At 36.3% G+C, this 19,218-nt stretch overlaps 1 protein-coding gene across 6 annotated transcripts in view; it reads right to left on the bottom strand.

The window, feature by feature from the left end:
* The window catches only part of OSBPL8 (oxysterol binding protein like 8), a 204,585-nt gene that overhangs the window by 7,634 nt on the left and 177,733 nt on the right, over positions 1-19,218 (bottom strand). For all 6 annotated transcript variants that reach the window (XM_032644817.1, XM_032644815.1, XM_032644818.1 and 3 more), the window contains 4 exons: positions 17,901-17,990; positions 16,488-16,624; positions 14,646-14,831; positions 13,879-13,966 (listed from right to left, as the gene is read on the bottom strand). In XM_032644817.1, the coding sequence (XP_032500708.1) occupies positions 13,879-13,966; positions 14,646-14,831; positions 16,488-16,624; positions 17,901-17,990 (501 nt within the window). The remainder of the gene's footprint in view (positions 1-13,878; positions 13,967-14,645; positions 14,832-16,487; positions 16,625-17,900; positions 17,991-19,218) is intronic.

Genomic DNA, 19,218 nt, shown 5'->3' with positions numbered 1-19,218 from the left:
CTTTAACTCTGTTCTTACCTGTTTATTGTTCTAAATAGGAATTATCCCCAGTTAACTATTCCTCAAAATAATTTTGCAAAATCTTACTCATGGGTTTAAAATTAAAATTTGTATAATTTTATTACAGAAAGTAAATAAAAAGGCAGGTTCTAGATTCAGCCTACACTGTGCCCTGCTACTTCAAGTCATGGAAACTTAAGATTTTATAACATTTAGAATCCAAATCCACATTCTTAGAATAGGTTCAAACTGGAGATTGATAAAGCCTGGTGAGAAGTTAGTTAAAATGAGAAAGGGAGTCAGTAATCTAACTGTCAGTATACAAAGATTTAATGTGATCAGGAGGAAATTTGGATGCCCTGTGTGTCTCTATCATGATAGTGTTGTTAAAGGAAGAAACAAAATTTAAAAAATTTTAAAAGTTTCTAAATTGTGATAACGTGTGTATATGTATAAACACATACATATATACACACACACAAGATAAATTTTGCCATTTTAAGTGTACAATTCAGTTGTATTAAGTACATTCATAATATTTTGCAACCATCACCATTACTTCCAAAACATATCCATTATCCCAAAGACAGACTCTGTAACAATTAAGCAATAACTCCTTATTCTCTTCTCCCCTCAGTCCCTAGTAACCTCTAATCTTTCTATGAATTTGCTTATTCTAGATATTTTATATAAGTAGAATCAAACAGTATTTATCCTTTTGTGTTCCACTTATTTCACTTAGCATAATATTTTCAAAGTTAATCCACGTTGTAGCATGTAGCAGAACTTCATTCCTTTTTATGGCTGAATAATAGTCCACTGTAAATATATACCACATTTTGTTTATCCATCTGTTGATGGACACTTGAATTGTTTCTATATTTTGGCTGCTGAGAATAATGCTGCAATGATCACTGGTGTACAAGTATACGTCTGACTCTGTTTTCAATTCTTCTATAGTGGAATTGCTGGATCATATGGCAATTCTGTGTTTAGCTTTTTGAGGAACCACCAAATCATTCTCCACAGCAGCTGCACCATTTTATATTCCCACCAGCAATATACAAGGGTTTCAATTTCTCTACATCCTCACCAGCACTTATTGTCTATTTTTAAAATTATTATCATTCTAGTAGGTGTGAAGTAGTACCTGACCTCCTTGTGGTTTTGATTTGCATTTCCCTTATGACTAATGATGTTGAGCATCTTTTCATGTGTTTGTTGGACATGTGTGTATCTTCTTTGAAGAAATGTCTATTCAAGCCCTTTGTTCATTTTTTACTTGGAATGTTTGTCTTTGGTTGTTAAGTAAGGAGTTCCGTATATATTCTGGATATTAAACCCTTACCAGATAAATGATTGCAAATATTCTCTCATGTTGTCTTTCACTTTGATAATGTCCTTTGATAGACAAAAGTGTTTAATTTTGATGAAGTTCAATTTATCTATTTCTTCTTATTGTTCCACATGCCTTTAGAGTCATATCTAAGAATACGGTGCTAAATAAAGGGTCATGAAGATTTATCCCTGTTTTCTTTTAAGAGTTTTATGGTTTTATCTCTTATTTCAGGTTGTGGGTCTACTTGAAGTTAATTTTTGTATATGGTTTGAGGTAGGGGATCCAACTTCATTCTTTTACATGTGGAAATCCAGCACCATTTGTTAAAGAAGCTTTTTTTTCCCATTGAGTGGACTTGACAACTCTGTCAAGGGTATCATTTTTTTTAGATTCCACATATAAGTGATATCATATGATATTTGTCTTTTCTTTTTTTTTTTAAACATCTTTATTGGGGTATAATTGCTTTACAATGTTGTGTTAGTTTCTGCTTTATAACAAAGTGAATCAGCTATACATATACATATGTTCCCATATGTCTTCCCTCTTGCGTCTCCCTCCCTCCCACTCTCCCCATCCCACCCCTCCAGGCTGTCACAAAGCCCCGAGCTAATATCCCTGTGCCCTGCGGCTGCTTCCCCCTAGCTATCTACCTTACTACGTTTGTTAGTGTGTATATGTCCATGACTCTCTCTCGCCCTGTCAAAACTCACCCTTCCCCCTCCCCATATCCCCAAGTCCGCTCTCCAGTAGGTCTGCGTCTTTATTCCTGTCTTACCCCTAGGCCCTTCATGACATTTTTTTCCCTTAAATTCCATATATATGTGTTAGCATACGGTATTTGTCTTTTTCTTTCTGACTTACTTCACTCTGTATGACAGACTCTAGGTCTATCCATCTCATTACAAATAGCTCAATTTCATTTCTTTTTAAGGCTGAGTAATATTCCATTGTGTATATGTGCCACATCTTCTTTAGCCATTCATCCGATGATGGGCGCTTAGGTTGTTTCCATCTCCGGGCTATTGTAAATAGAGCTGCAATGAACATTTTGGTACATGACTCTTTCTGAATTTTGGTTTTCTCAGGGTATATGCCCAGTAGTGGGATTGCTGGGTCATATGGTAATTCTATTTGTAGTTTTTTAAGGAACCTCCATACTGTTCTCCATAGTGGCTGAACCAATTCACATTCCCACCAGCAGTGCAAGAGTGTCCCCTTTTCTCCACACCCTCTCCAGCATTTATTGTTTCTAGATTTTTTGATGATGGCCATTCTGACGGGTGTGAGATGATATCTCATTGTAGTTTCGATTTGCATTTCTCTAATGATTAATGATGTTGAGCATTCTTTCATGTGTTTGTTGGCATTCTGTATATCTTCTTTGGAGAAATGTCTGTTTAGGTCTTCTGCCCATTTTTGGATGGGGTTGTTTGTTTTTTTGTTATTGAGCTGCATGAGCTGCTTGTAAATTATTTGTCTTTCTCTGTCTGACTTACTTCACTTAATATGATTATCTCTAGGTCCATCCATGTTGCTGCAAATGGCATTATTTCATTCTTCTTATGGCTAAGTAATATTCCATTGTGTATATACACCATATCTTCTTTATCCATGTATCTGTTTTGTTTGGAGGTTTTTGATTACTGGTCCAATCTCTTAATTTGTTACAGGTCTGTTGAAATTTTCTATTTCTTTTTGAGTCAGGTTATGTAACATATGTGTTTCTAGAAATTTGTCCATTTCATCTAGGTTACCTAATTTGTTGGCATACAAATATTCATAATATTCTCTTATAATCCTTTTTATTTCTGTAAGGTCAGTAGTAATGTCCTCACTTTCATTTCTGCTTTTAGTTATTTTCGTCTTATTGCTTTTTTCTTTCTTAGTCTAGCTAAATGTTTGTCAACTTTGCTGACCTTTTCAAAGAACTAACTTTTAGTTTCATTGATTCTATCATTTTTCTATTCTCTATTTTGTTTATTTCCATTCCAAATTTCCTTCTGCTGGCTTTGGGTTTAGTTTTTCCCTTCCTTTTCTAGATCCTCATTGTTAAGTTAGGTTATTGACTGGACATCTTTCTTCTTTTTTAATATAGGTATTCACAGCTGTATATTTCCCTTTGAGCACTGCCTTTGCTGCATCTTATAAGTTTTGGTATGTTGTGGTTTTTGTTTTTGTTTTTCTTCATTCATCTAAGTGTTTTCTAATTTCCCTTATGATTTCTTCTTTGATTCATTGGTGTTGTTTAGAGTGTCTTGTTTAATTTCCACATATTTGTAAATTTCCCAAGTTTCTTTCTGTTGATTTCTAGCTTCATTCCAGTGTGGCTGGAAAAGATACTTTGCATGATTTTAATTTTTAAAAAAATTATTTAGATATGTTATGTAGCTTAACATATGTTCTATCCTGGAGAATGTTCCATGTTTACTTGAGAAGAATATATATTTGTTGTTGTTGGGTAGAATATTCTATATATATATGTTAGGATTAGTTGGTTTATTGTGTGGGTCAAGACTTCTGTTTCCTTATTGATCTTCTATCTAGATGTTCTATTCATTATTGAGAGTGATACTGTAGTGTTCATCTATTGTTGTAGAATGGTCTATTTTTTCCTTCATTCGGTCAATGTTTGCATCATACATTTTGGGGCTTCATAGATTGGTACATATATAGAGATAAACTGGCTCTTTTATCAATACATAATGTCTTTTTTTGTCTCTTGTAATAGTTTCTCACTTGAAGTCTATTTTGTCCAATATTAGTATAGCCATCCCAGCTCTCTTTTGGTTACTATTTGCATGGAATAACTTTTTCTATCCTTCCATTTTACTCTATTTGTGTCTTTGGATCTAAAGTGAATCTCTTGTAGACAGCATATAATTGGATCATGTTTGTCTTAATCCGTTCTGCCAATCTGCCTTTTGAATAGAGAGTTTAATCAATTTACACTTAAGGTAATTACTGATAAGGAAGAAATTCTGCCATTTTGCTGTTTTCTGTATGCCCTATACCTTTTTATGATCTTCATTTTTTTCATTACTACTTTCGTGTTTAATTGATATTTTTTGGAATGAATGATTCCTTTCTCATTTCCTCTTGTATATGTGTTTTAGATATTTTCTTTGTGGTTATCATGAGAATGACATTTATGCCTAAATTTATTACAATCTAGCTTGAATTGATACCAACTTAATTTCAATAGCACACAAAAACTTGGTTGCTTAACAGCTCCATTGCCCCTCCCTATGTGTTTTTGTTGTCACAAATTACATCTTTATGCACTGTATGCTCAGTAACATAGATTTGTAATGATTTTTCATTCATTTAATCTTTCAAATTCTGAAAAAAATAAGAAGTGTAGTTGTAAACTAAAACTACAATAACACTGGCTTTTATATTTGCCCATCCATTTACCTCTACTGAAAATCTTTATTTCTTCATACAGCTCTGAGTTTCATTTCAACCTGAAGGACTATTTTAGCATTTCTTATATGGAAGGTCTAGTGGTAATGACCTCACTCATCTGGAAATGTCTTAATTTCTCCCCCATTTTTGAAGGACTGTTTTGCCATATATAGAATTCTTGTTTGACAAGTTTTTTCTTCCAGCACTTTAAATATGTCATCTCATGCCTTTTGGTCTCCATGGTTTCTAGTGAGAAATTGGCTACTATTCCTATCAAGGATCGCTTATATGTGACAAGTTGCTTCTCTCTTGCTGCTTTCAAGATTCTTTTTGTCTTTGACTTTTGACAGTTTGCTTATAATGTCTTGGTGTGGGGGTCTCTTTGAGTTTATCCTATTTAAGAGTTTGTTGAACTTCTTGGATTTATAGACTCATATCTCTCATTAAATTTGGGGATTTGGTGGACTTTTTTCTTTAAATATTCTTTTGCCTCTTTCTCTTCTTCTCTTTCTGGGACTCCCTTAATGTATATGATGATCCACTTGATGGTGCCCTATAGGTCCCTTAGGCATCTGTTCACTTTCTTCATTCCTTTCTTCTGTTCCTCAGACTACATAATTTCAATTGTCCAATCTCTGAGTTAGCTGATTCTTGCATTCCACCTTCTCCAAATCTGCTGTTGAATATCTTAGTGAATATTTCATTTCAATTATTGTATTTTTGAGCTCCAGAATTTGTTTGGTTTCATTGTATAATTTCTCTGTTATTGATATTCTGATTTTGTCTATATAACTTTTTCTTGATTTCCTTTAGTTCTTTGTCCCTGTTTCCTTTAACTCTTTGAACATACTTAAGATAACTGTTTTAAAGTCTTTGGTAAGTCTGGTATCTGGACTTTATCGGGAATGGTTTCTGTCAACTTACATTGTTCCTTTTAATGGGTTCGTATTTCCCTGTTTCTATGTATGCTTTTTAATTCTTTGTTGAAAACTACACATCTAAATATTATAAGGTGGTAACTCTGGAAATCATATTTTCCACTTTCTCCAGGGTGTGCTGCTTTCTGTATTGTTGAAGGCTATTGTACTCCATCTGTTCAGTAAATTTCCCAAACTATATTTGCAAAGACTTTTCTTGTTGTGCATGGTCACTGAAGCCTGTGTTCCTCAGCTTGTGTTTAGCTAGTATTTTGACATAGATTTCCTTGAACACCAGTAGCTAAACAAACAAGACACAAAAACAAAAAAAACCCCAAAACCCAAACTCTCCTAGTCTTAGCAGACAGGCTCTGTGTAGGGGCACTCCTTCAACATTTCAAGCCTAGAAATTAGCTTAAGGTGAAAGGTGAGGGTTTTTGCAAGTCTTCTCTGAGCACAAGCATCTTGCCTTGGGCATTTTCATGGCTTTCTAGATTCTCCTGTATACATGGGGCTTTTCAACGCCCTAGTTTCCCAAAGAATCTCTCCCTAGCTTTTTCTCCTGGGCCTTACATGGCCTATTGTGTGTTTTATTGTAATCTTTTGCCCCAGGTATCTGCAGGTTGTTAGTTTGGGCTTGTACTATTTTCAAGCAATGCCTGCAGCCTTTCTGGCTCAGCTCTGAGTTAGAAAAAAGAAAAAAAAGATGCATGCCCTGCATAAATCCTTCAGGGTAGCCCCAGACAGGTTACAAAAGACATACACAGCCCTGCATGCAACTTTCTGGAGGGGTCAACCCCAGTGCACCCCCCCTTATGGAGAGGTCGGATCCTGGCACTTCCCACTTCTGGAGAGGCCATTGGGGCTGAAGCCAGGCAGGACTTTGGGGGCACTCAGAAGCCTTCTGATGGAGCTCTGCATTTGAAGCCTGGATGCAGGAATTTTCAGAAGAGCATGGTGCTGTGCACGATGGCTGTTTGGCTTGAAAGACAGACCCCTGAGTCACAAAGGACACTATGATGCCACCCATAGATTTCCCCATATGCTGCACTGACACATGGCATGGTGTCCTCCTTTACACAGAGGAGAGTTCAGAGGATTCTTCTCTTGCTGCCATCACTGAGATGTTATAGGCCACTGCTTTCAAGTAGATGAAGCTGGAGGCGCCTTCAAGATGGTGAAGGAGAAAGACGTGGAGATCACCTTCCTCCCCACAAATACATCAAAACTACATCTACATGTGGAACAACTCCTACAGGAAACCTACGGCACGCTGGCAGAAGACCTCAGATTTCCCAAAAGATGCCCTCAAGCGACCTACATGCAGAGGCGGGGCCAAATCCAATGCTGAACCCCAGGAGCTGTGCAAACAAAGAAGAGAAATGGAAATTTCTCCCAGCAGCCTCAGGAGCAATGGATTAAATCTCCACAATCAACTTGATGTACCCAGCATCTGTGGAATACCTAAATAGACAACGAATCATCCCAAAATTGAGGCGGTAGACTTTGGGAGCAACTGTAGACTTGGGGTTTGCTTTCTGCATCTAATTTGTTTCTGGTTTTATGTTTTATCTTAGTTTAGTGTTTTAGAGCTTATAATCGTTGGTAGATTTGTTTACTGATTTGGTTGCTCTCTTCCGTGTTTTATTTTCTTACATATATATTTTTTTCCTTTTCTCTTTTGTGAGTGTGTATATGTATGCTTCTTTTGTGTATATTGTCTGTATAGCTTTCTTTGCCATTTGTCCTAGGGTTCTGACTGTCCATTATTTTCTATTTGCTTGTTTGTTTTCTAGTTTTCAGCACTTGTTATCATTGGAGGATTTGTTTTTTGGTTTGGTTGCTCTCTTCTTTCTTTCTCTCTCTTTTTAAAATTACTTTTAAATATTTAATAATTTTTTTCTATTTTAATAACTTTATTTTAATTAATTAATTTATCTCCCTTTTCTTCCGAGCCATGGGGCTGATAGGGTCTTGGTGCTCTGGCCAGGTGTCAGGGCTGAGCCTCTGAGGTGGGAGAGCTGAGTGCAGGACACTGGTCCCCCAGAGACCACCCTGCCCCACATAATATCAAGTGCTGAAAACTCTCCCAGAGATATCCATATCAACGCTAAGACCCAGCTCCACTCAACAACCAGCAAGGTACAGTGCTGGACAGGCTATACCAAACAACTAGCAAGATGGGAACACAAACACATGCATTAGTAGAGAGGCTGCCTAAAATCATAAGTTCACAGACACCCTAAACCACACCACCGGATGTGGTCCTGCCCACCAGAAAGACAAGATCCAGCCTCATCCACCAGAACACAGGCACCAGTCCCCTCCACCAGGAAGCCTACACAACCCACTGAACCAACCTTACGTACTGGGAGCAGACACCAAAAACAATGGGACTATGAATCTGCAAACTGCAAAATGGAGACCCCAAACACAGTAAATTAAGCAAACTGAAAAGACAGAGGAACACACAGTACATGAAGAAGCAAGGTAAAAACCCTCCAAACCAAACAACTGAAGAGGAAATGGGCAGTCTACCTGAAAAACAATTCACAGTAATGATAGTAAAGATCATCCAAATCTTGGAAATAGAATGGAGAAAATAAAAGAATGTTTAACAAGGACCTAGACGAACTAAAGAGCAAATAAACAATGATGAATAACACAATAAGTGAAATTAAAAACTCTCTAGAAGGAATCAATAGCAGAATAACTGAGGCAGAAGAATGCATAAGTGACCTGGAACATAAAATAGTGGAAAATAACTACCACAGAGCCGAATAAAGAAATGAAAGAATTGAGGACAATCTCAGAGACCTCTGGGACAACATTAAACGCACCAACTTTCGAATTATAGGGGTCCCAGAAGAGAAGAGAAAAAAAAGGGACTGAGAAAATATTTGAAGAGATTATAGTTGAAAACTCCCTAATATGGGTAAGGAAACCATCATTCAAGTCCAGAAAGTACAGAGAGTCCATACAGATAAATGCAAGGAGAAACAGGCCAAGACACATAATAATCAAACTCAAAATTAAATACAAAGAAAAACTATTGAAAGCCAGCAAGGGAAAAGCAACAAATAACAAACAAGGGTATCCCCATAAGATTAACAGCTGATTTCTCAGCAGAAGAACTCTACGAGCCACGAAGGGATGGCAGGACTGTTTAAAGTGATGAAAGGGAAGAACCTACAACCAAGATTACTTTACCCAGCAAGTATCTCATTCAGATCTGACAGAGAAATTAAAAGCTTTACAGACAAGCAAAAGCTAAGAAAACTCAGCACCACCAAACCAGCTCTATAACAAATGCTAAAGGAACTTCTCTAGGCAGGAAACACAAGAGAAGGAAAAGACTTACAGTAACAGACCCAAAACAATTAAGAAAATGGTAATAGGAACATACATATATCAATAACTACATTAAATGTAAGTGCATTAAATGTTCCCCCCAAAAGACACAGATGGGATGAATGGATAAAAAAAACAAGATCCATATATATGCTGTCTACAAGAGACCCACTTCAGACCTAGGGACACATACAGACTGAAAATGAGGGGATGGAAAAAGATATTCCATGCAAATGGAAAGCAAAAGAAAGCTGGAGTAGCCATTCTCATATCTGACAAAACATACTTTAAAATAAAGACTATTATAACAGACAAAGAAGGACACTACATAATAATCAATGGATCAATCCAAGAAGAAGATATAACAACTGTAAATATTTATGCACCCAACATAGGAGCACCTCAATACATTAGGCAAATGCTAACAGCCATAAAAGGGGAAATCGACAGCAACGCAATCATAGTAGGGGACTTTAACACCCCACTTTCACCAATGGACAGATCATCCAAAATGAAAATAAATAAGGACACATAAGCTTTAAACGATACATTAAACAAGATGGACTTAATTGATATTTACAGGACATTCCATCCAAAAACAGCAGATTACACTTTCCTCTCAAGTGCTCATGGAACATTCTCCAGCATAGATCATATCTTGGGTCACAAATCAAGCCTTGGTAAACTTAAGAAAATTGAAATCATATCAAGTATCTTTTCCGACCACAACACTATGACACTAGATATTAATTACAGGAAAACATCTGTAGAAAATACAAGGATATTCAGGCTAAACAATACACTACTAAATAACCAAGAGATCACTGAAGAAATCAAACAAGAAATCAAAAAATACCTGGAAACAAATGACAATAAAAACTCGATGACCCAAAACCTATAGGATGCAGCAAAAGCAGTTCTAAGAGGGAAGTTTATAGCAACACAACCCTACCTCAAAAAACAAGAAACATCTCAAATAAACAACCTAACCTTACATATAAAGCCATTAGAGAAAGAAGAACAAAAAAACCCCAAAGTTAGCCAAAGGAAAGAAATCATACAGATCAGATCAGAAATAAAATAAAAAGAAATGAAGGAAATGATAGCAAAGATCAATAAAACTAAAAGCTGGTTCTTTGAGAAGATAAACAAAATGGATAAACCATTAGCCAGAGACATCAAGAAAAAAATGGAGAAGACTCAAATCAATAGAATTAGGAATGAAAAAGGAGAGGTAACAACTGACATTGCAGAAATACAAAGGATCCTGAGAGATTACTAGAAGCAACTCTATGCCAATAAAATGGACAACCTGGAAGAAATGGACAAATTCTTAAGCATGCACAACCTTCCAAGACTGAAACAGGAAGAAGCAGGAAATATAAACAGACCAATCATAAGCACTGAAATTGAAAATGTGATTAAAAATCTTCCAACAAACAAAAGCCCAGGACCAAATGGCTTCACAGGTGAATTCTATCAAACATTTAGAGAAAAGCTAACACGTATCCTTCTCAAATTCTTCCAAAATATAGCAGAGGGAGGAACACTCGCAAACTCATTCTATGAGGCCACCGTCACCCTGATACCAAAACCAGACAACGATGCCAGAAAAAAAGAAAACTACAGGCCAATATCACTGATGAACATAGATGCAAAAATCCTCAACAAAATACTAGTAAAAAGAATCCAACAGGGCTTCCCTGGTGGCGCAGTGGTTGAGAGTCCGCCTGCCGATGCAGGGGACAAGGGTTCGTGCCCCGGTCTGGGAAGATCCCACATGCCGCGGAGCGGCTGGGCCCGTGAGCCATGGCCGCTGAGCCTGTGCCTCCGGAGCCTGTGCTCCGCAACGGGAGAGGCCACAACAGTGAGAGGCCGGCGTACCGCAAAAAAAAAAAAAAAAAAAAAAAAGAATCCAACAGCACACTATAAGGGTCATACAACATGATCAAGTGGGGTTTATCCCAGGAATGCAAGAATTCTTCAATATATGCAAATCAATCAATGTGATACACCACATTAACAAATTGAAGGAGAAAAACCATATGATCATCTCAATAGATGCAGAAAAAGCTTTCAACAAAATTCAACACCCATTTATGATAAAAACCCTTCAGAAAGTAGGAATAGAGGGAACTTACCTCAACATAATAAAGGCCATATATGACAAACCCACAGCCAACATTGTCCTCAATGGTGAAAAACTGAAACCATTTCATCTAAGATCAGGAACAAGACAACGTTTTCCACTCTCACCATTATTATTCAACATAGTTTTGGAAGTTTAGCCACAGCAATCAGAGAAGAAAAAGAAATAAAAGGAATCCAAACAGGAAAAGATGAAGTAAAACTGTCAGTGTTTGCAGATGACATGATACTATACACAGAGAATCCTAAAGCTGCTACCAGAAAACTACTAGAGCTAATCAATGAATTTGGTAAAGTAGCAGGATACAAAATTAATGCCAAGAAATCTCTTGCATTCCTGTACACTAATGATGAAAAATCTGAAAGAAATTAAGGAAACACTCCCATTTACCATTGCAACAAAAAGAATAAAATACCTAGGAATAAACCTACCTAAGGAGACAAAAGACTTGTATGCAGAAAACTATAAGACACTGATGAAAGAAATTAAAGATGATACAAACAGATGGAGAGATATACCTTGTTCTTGGATTGGAAGAATCAACACTGTGAAAATGACTATACTACCCAAAGCAATCTACAGATTCAAGGCAACCCCTATCAAACTACCAATGGCATTTTTCACAGAACTAGAACAAAAAAATTCACAATTTGTATGGAAACACAAAAAACCCTGAATAGCCAAAGCAATCTTGAGAAAGAAAAACGCAGCTGGAGGAATCAGGCTCCCTGACTTCAGACCGTACTACAAAGCTACAGTAATCAAGACAATATGGTACTGGCACAAAACCAGAAATATAGATCAATGGAACAGGATAGAAAGCCTAGAGATAAACCCAAGCACATATGGTCACCTTATCTTTGATAAACGAGGCAAGAGTATATAATGGAGAAAAGACAGCCTCTTCAATAAGTAGTGCTGGGAAAACTGGACAGCGACATGTAAAAGAATGAAATTAGAACACTCCCTAACACCATACGCAAAAATAAACTCAAAATGGATTAAAGACCTCAACGTAAGGCAAGACACTATAAAACTCTAGTGGAAAACATAAGCAGAACACTCCATGACATAAATCACAGCAAGATCCTTTTTGACCCACCTCCTAGAGAAATGGGAATAAAAACAAACAAATGGGACCTAATGAAACTTAAAAGCTTTTGTACAGCAAAGGAAACCATAAACAAGACAAACAGACAACCCTTAAAATGGGAGAAAATATTTACAAACAAACAACTGACAAAGGATTAATCTCCAAAATATACAAGCAGCTCATGCAGCTCAATATCAAAAAAAACAAACAACCCAATCCATAAATGGGCAGAAGACCTAAACAGACATTTCTCCAAAGAAGATATACAGATTGCCAACAAACACATGAAAAGATGCTCAACATCACTAATCATTAGAGAAATGCAAATCAAAACTACAATGAGGTATCACCTCACACTGGTCAGAATGGTCATCATCAAAAAATCTACAAACAATAAATGCTGGAGAGGGTGTAGAGAAAAGGGAACCCTCTTGCACTATTGGTGGAAATGTAAATTGATACAGCCACTATGGAGAACAATATGGAGGTTCCTTAAAAAACTAAAAATAGAACTACCATACAACCCAGCAATCCCACTACTGGGCATATATCCTGAGAAAACCATACTTCAAAAAGAGTCATGTACCACAATGTTCACTGAAGCTCTATTTACAATAGGCAGGACATGGAAGCAACCTAAATATCCACCAACAGATGAACGGATAAAGAAGATGTGGTACATATATACAATGGAATATTACTCAGCCATAAAAAGAAACGAAATTGAGTTATTTGTAGCGGGGTGGATGGACCTAAAGACTGTCATACAGAGTGAAGTAAGTCAGAAAGAGAAAAACAAATACCATATGCTAACACATCTATATGGAATATAAAAAAAAAGTTTCTGAAGAACCTAGGGGCAGGACAGGAATAAAAACGCAGATATACAGAACAGACTTGAGGACACGGGTAGGGGGAAGGGTAAGCTGGGATGAAGTGAGAGAGTGGCATGGACTTATATATACTATCAAATGTAAAACAGATAGCTAATGGGAAGCAGCTGCATAGCACAGGGAGATCAGCTCGGTGTTTTGTGTCCACCTGGAGGGGTGGGAAAGGGAGGGTGGGAGGGAGACACAAGAGGGAGGAGATATGGGGATGTATGTATATGTGTAGCTGATTCACTGTTATACAGCAGAAAATAACACACCATTGTAAAGCAATTATACTCCAACAAAGATGTTAAAAAAAAAAAAGACATACACAACAATTTGTTAACAAGGTCTACTGTACTTCCTGTGGAACCAGGGCTCACAATGGGAATGTGGGGACCCTTCACGACTGCCACTGCACCAGGGAGGCATTAGGACAAGAGCAAGTAAAAAATGCCATGAAGCCTTCTCGAGGCTCTGAAGTCACCTGATTCTTGATTCAGCTCTCACTTAGTTGCTGCAAACCTCTGACTGTTTTCCAGAGTTCAGGCAAATTTGGTTATGACAGTTTCTGCTTGATTTTTTATGTTTCTTTGGGGGCAAAATAGCTTGGCGCTGCCTACTGTATCATTTTTCTGACCTGAAATTTTAAATTGAGGAGCCAAATTTTAAAGGTTGGTAACCAAAGATACTACGAATTTTAAAAATTTATATGCAGAGCAGGATCTAGTCACTTTTTTATTACATACCATTGGCGTGCGATGTTTCACTTTGGTCTGGATAACACCATCTTTTTCGTACTGTATCATATCGTTAAGTGGATCCCATGGTCGAGTACTACATAAATGAAAAAAGACCACTTGTTTAATGACAAAGCAAAACGCTCAGAAACGTTTTAAAAAACTTTCTACTCTATGATTAGATTTTCATTGGTAATTATAAACTTAGCTGTAAGATTAAGATATGTCATATCTAATCTTCTGATCCTCAGCTTATCTTATAGGCTAACTACTATCATGGAGTCAAATTTATAATGAATGGAACATCAAGGGTAAAATCTCACATACTGTTTAATTTAAAAACTATTCATACTAACAATAAAAAAAACCTAGCAGGCTTCCCTGGTGGCACAGTGGTTGAGAATCCGCCTGCCAATGCAGGGGACACAGGTTTGAGCCCTGGTCTGGGAAGATCCCACGTGCTGCGGAGCAACTGGGCCTGTGAGCCACAACTACTCAGCCTGTGTGTCTGGGGTCTGTGCTCTGCAACAAGAGAGGTCGCAATAGTGAGAGGCCCGCGCACCGCGATGAAGAGTGGTCCCCGCTTGCCACAACTATAGAAAGCCCTCGCACAGAAACGAAGACCTAACACAGCAAAAATAAATAAATAAATAAATTTAAAAAGAATAACAACCCAAGCCAAGCTGTAGGATGTTATCAAAAAAAAAAAAACAAAACTAGAAATGAAGGCAAAAAACTATGAGATACTGTTTGTAATATAATTTTTAATTACTTACTCTGCAAACCTGTAATGCCATTCTCCTGTGAGTGAGTCAAGTTCAAATAACTTGCAAGACCACTCTTCATTTTTTGTTTTCCGATCTCTGGCAGCTTGTCTTTGAGCTTCTTCTAAAACATACTTTTCTTGAGTAGCTTCTGTTTGGTCTTTGGCATTTATGGCTCGAGTTACCCGCTGCCAGAGTCTAATACATGTGCAAAAATAATATTGAAAAGAACAACAGAAAATCAAATCTGCATGGAATAGGCTTGACTCCCCTTGAGAGAAAATGATGCCCATGTGGGTTTTTGGCTTTGAGAAAACTTATGCTCGGATGCTTAGAAACAAGTCAAGATATAAAAAGTGATGCCTTGAATAGAGTGAGACAGTGGAGACCAATTTTTTTTCTTGGCCAGAGAAATTTATTACATGGGTTCTTAAACATATGGAAGTGAATGGTGCTGACCCACATGGTAGAAATGTAATGAAGGCTCAAGCATCTACATTTTTAACAAGCTCCCTAGATGATTCTTGTACATACTGTTTAGGATCCACTGGCCTCAAAGATCCAGAAGTATACTGCCATGTTTCTCAACCTTGGGTGTAGGATTTGTCAGGGAATTAAAAAGAATCAGAATCTCCGGGAGTGGGCCCAAGTATTGCTTTTTTTTTTTTTTTTTTTTAATGTTTCCCAGGTGATTTTAATGTGCAGCCAGTGTTGAGAACATTGATTTAGCAGAAAAAAATACTGAGGTAAAAATCTTTTCCCCTACTAAAGTTTAGTGTTTTACTAGATACTTAAAAATATATCTGTATTCTACCCATCTGGGAAGATAGCATGTCGGGCTCAAAGAATAAAGGCTAGGGAATCAGATAGACTTGGGTTTTATCCTAGATGTGCCACTTCTTGGCTGGTGAACTTAAAGTTACTTATCTTGTCTAAGACTCATTTTCCTCATCTTTAAAATACATTAAATTAGACCCACATCTCAAAAATTGTCGTATGCCTTGGCAAAGTTTCACTCTGGATGGAGAGCATCACGTGATTATAGCTGAAACAGAATTTTCAGAACTGGTGCATACGTAACCTTCCATCTTTGAAAACCTCAATTTTGAGCATACAAGGAAAGTGCACGTAGACTTGAATCCTCATGAGAAGAGAATGATATGCATGTGCAAACATGTAGTGAGAACTAAACTGCATAATGTGTATAAAGTACCTAGTAGAGTGTCTTTTACACAGCTACCCCCTTCTCCTACCACAAGGAAAGAAATAGAAGAATACGATTGGGCAGTATGTATACAATATTTTTGGTGTAAAAGTATAGGAGATCCAGGAAGAATTTCATGATTTAAGAACATAAATTATGGCCTTAATTAGTCCCCAAATAATATAAGTCCTCTAGAAGCCTGCACATCCAGTGGCGTGATTTTTGTATTTTAGAAAACAAAACAGAAGTAGATTTTGTACCACTTCGCCTAAAGTTCTACATGCCTAACCCAGGTTAGAAAACAGCTGCCAGATAAAAACCAAGAATCATTAGTCCCACCATTTTATGCAAACAAAGAAGTTTTTGTTCTTCTTCTTCTCTCTCTCTCTCTTTTTTTTTAAAAATAAGCCCTGGAGCAGATAAGAAGAGAAAGGAAAAAATAGGAAGTTTAGTTTAGAGCTGCAGAAGAGCAGCATGATTTGTGTTATAATTATTTGACATTCACATACACCAAAACAAAATCTTGTCAAATCCCATAAATGTTGAACTATTTTGCTGAATTAAAAACAGAAAAGTGACCATACTGTTGAGGGATTACAAAAAATACTCTTTGATTTTTCATGAAGTGAGCTGAAAAGTGGTATACTTACTTCTCTGATTCAAAATCTCCTTGCTCTTCAAATTTTACAGTGTGCCTTATTAATCTCCACTGCTTAATGTCTGGTGTTGGATTCCAGAAAACCTCTGAATTATCAGTCTTTTTGTCAGTAATAAAAACTTCACTATCCTATATTTAAAGAAATTAAAAATTAATGTAGAGAATTATCTCTATTTAAAAGGGAATTCTGTAGTTTAGTAATATAATAATAATTTCTTCCTGACAATCCCACAGTGAAAGACATTTTTAAAACAAATATAACGCACTTTTCTAAAAGCCCCAGATCTCTTGTCATTCTTATAGAAACATTAAGATTAAATACCTAATACTTTTCATTTAAAAACTTGGTTGAATGCAGAGGAAGTTTGTGAGATTTCAGAAGTTTCACTTAATAAACAAATTTTAGACAATTACATGCAAAAAGCCTCAACAACTGTCTCTGAATTGTCAAAGTAGAGCATAGTGTTTGCTATAGCTACAATGAGATGCTGTAGACCATCTACGTATTCAATATATGTAGAAAAACGTAAAAGCCTTTCTTAGCATTAAAAATCTTAGCACAATCTTATAAATTTCATTTGTTAAAAAACAGTTTTATCTTTTTTTCCAAATGATATTCAGATAGAAGTAAATTTTAAAAATAACAGAGCATTGTAGCCTCTTAGTTGAGTCTCTAGGTCCATCTTCATTTTCTCATCATATTTCTCATCATTTTCTGATTATAATGCAGAAAAAAGCATATACCAGTGTTTACAGTGAGAGTGCATTTGGCAGTAGCATGATATGATCCTTTTTATTAATATAATAAGTTCCTCTTAACAAAATTATGTAAATATGAATTTAGGTCAGCAGAGAAGTAAATAAAAGCCATTGCTCTCAAAAAACACTGTATCTTTTCCATGGTCCTCAAAAGAAAATATAACCCTAATTGAAAATGCCTCTTCTGGTGAGAGGCAGTATACTGTTGTGTGTAAAAGCACGGCATTGAAGCCAGAGTGCTTGGGGGGAAATCTTACTTCACTACTTCGAACAAATTATTTAAACTCTCTGTGCCTCAGTGTCCTCCTCTGTAAAATGGGGACAATAATAATACTCATCTCATAGGGTTATTATACTAAATATTAAATGAGTTAATATGAGTAACATTTTAAAACAATGCAGTACATAGTACGTGATATGTAAGTGTTAGCTACTTTTACTGATTTAAAGTTTTGGAAAGATCAAATATTACATTAAACTAAATACTGTTGATACAGAGCAATACCAAAATATTTGTTAAATTGAAACTGATGTTGAATAGTGATGCTTTTAGAAATGGGATAAGTGAACTTATAAAATTTGATTTTTAATTTTTTTCCCACAAAATAGAATTCTTTTTGTAAAGCTACAGTATAAAAATACTTACCCAATGTCCTTCCAAAGTAGCTAGGACTTCTTTTCCCAATTTTAGTTTCCCTGATATTTGATTAACACAGTCACTACTACCTAGAAATGGCTTTTAAAAGAAAAAATGTTGAAGAAACATTTTACTTTTAACTTATATTTACATACAGTGTAGACAAAAAAACCCCCAAAAAGTAACTGTATAGTTACAGTGCTGTTAAAGGCACAAATGGTGAAATGCTGACTCAAATTTTAGTCAGAAATGTTCAATAAAAAGAAATTTAAATTTGTTGCTGTGGAAAAAATAGATAAAAGCAGACTATGTGAAGCCCAAACAAACATATTAAGAAAGATCACACTGAAATAACTGGTGTCCTGTGCTCTCTCTTGATTCAAGACTGCACTCTATCAATGCTGCAATATTTTAAGCAGTAACAACTCAGTAAACATAAGGGACTTAACTCATCTATTGAATAGCAACCCCTCCTTTAAAAACAAAACAATAAAACAATATCCAATCAAAAAAACCTTCTGAAAATTAAATTAGAAGAAATATATTTTGAGTTACTATATCGCCTTACTGATGTTTCTCCTCACTGACAAAATTTTGATGCTCCAATCTAATCTTTAAAGGTGTCATAAATTACTTAAGACCTCTTCAGTCATGATTTTCAAATATCATTATCACCATACAAGCAAAAAATCTGCTAAGAAGAAAAAAAAAATCAAAGGGCATTGAATCAAATAATACTTAAAGAGATCCTTTTTATTAGAGCAAAGTTGCTGATTAGCTGGATATCAACATAGGAGCAATTTAGTCATAAGTATTAAATAATTAATAGAAATATTTTTATCTAAATGTAATGTACTATCCCACACCAACAATGACACTGTGAAAAGGTCTTAAATTTCCCTTTTATGCTGAGGCAGACAGAATTTTCCAAAGATGGCCTCAATTATAGCTACCCTTCCTCCTTCAGCCCACATGTTCTTCCTCAATAAGATCCTGTCACCCTCTCACTGAGAAGTGGGGTCTGCATCCCTCCCCTTTGAATTTAGGTGGGTTTGTAATTCTTCAACTAGTAGAGAATGGTGGAAATGATGTAATTTGATTTCTGAGTCTAGGTCATGGACAGCAATGTAGCTTCTGCCTTCCTCACAGGACACTTGTCCTTGGAACCCTGAGCTGCCAAGTAAGAAGTCTGACTACCTTAAAGTTCCCTTGACGTGAGGAAGACAAACCACATGAAAAAGTCATGTTTACAGGTGCTCAGATCTGCAGTCCTAGTCTTTCAGTCATCCCAACATGTGATGACTTACATGTCATCAGACATGTAAGT

Source organism: Phocoena sinus, chromosome 10, assembly GCF_008692025.1.
Source record: "Phocoena sinus isolate mPhoSin1 chromosome 10, mPhoSin1.pri, whole genome shotgun sequence".
In the NCBI taxonomy this organism is placed as follows: domain Eukaryota; kingdom Metazoa; phylum Chordata; class Mammalia; order Artiodactyla; family Phocoenidae; genus Phocoena; species Phocoena sinus.
This window is presented reverse-complemented; position numbering and strand designations above follow the sequence as displayed.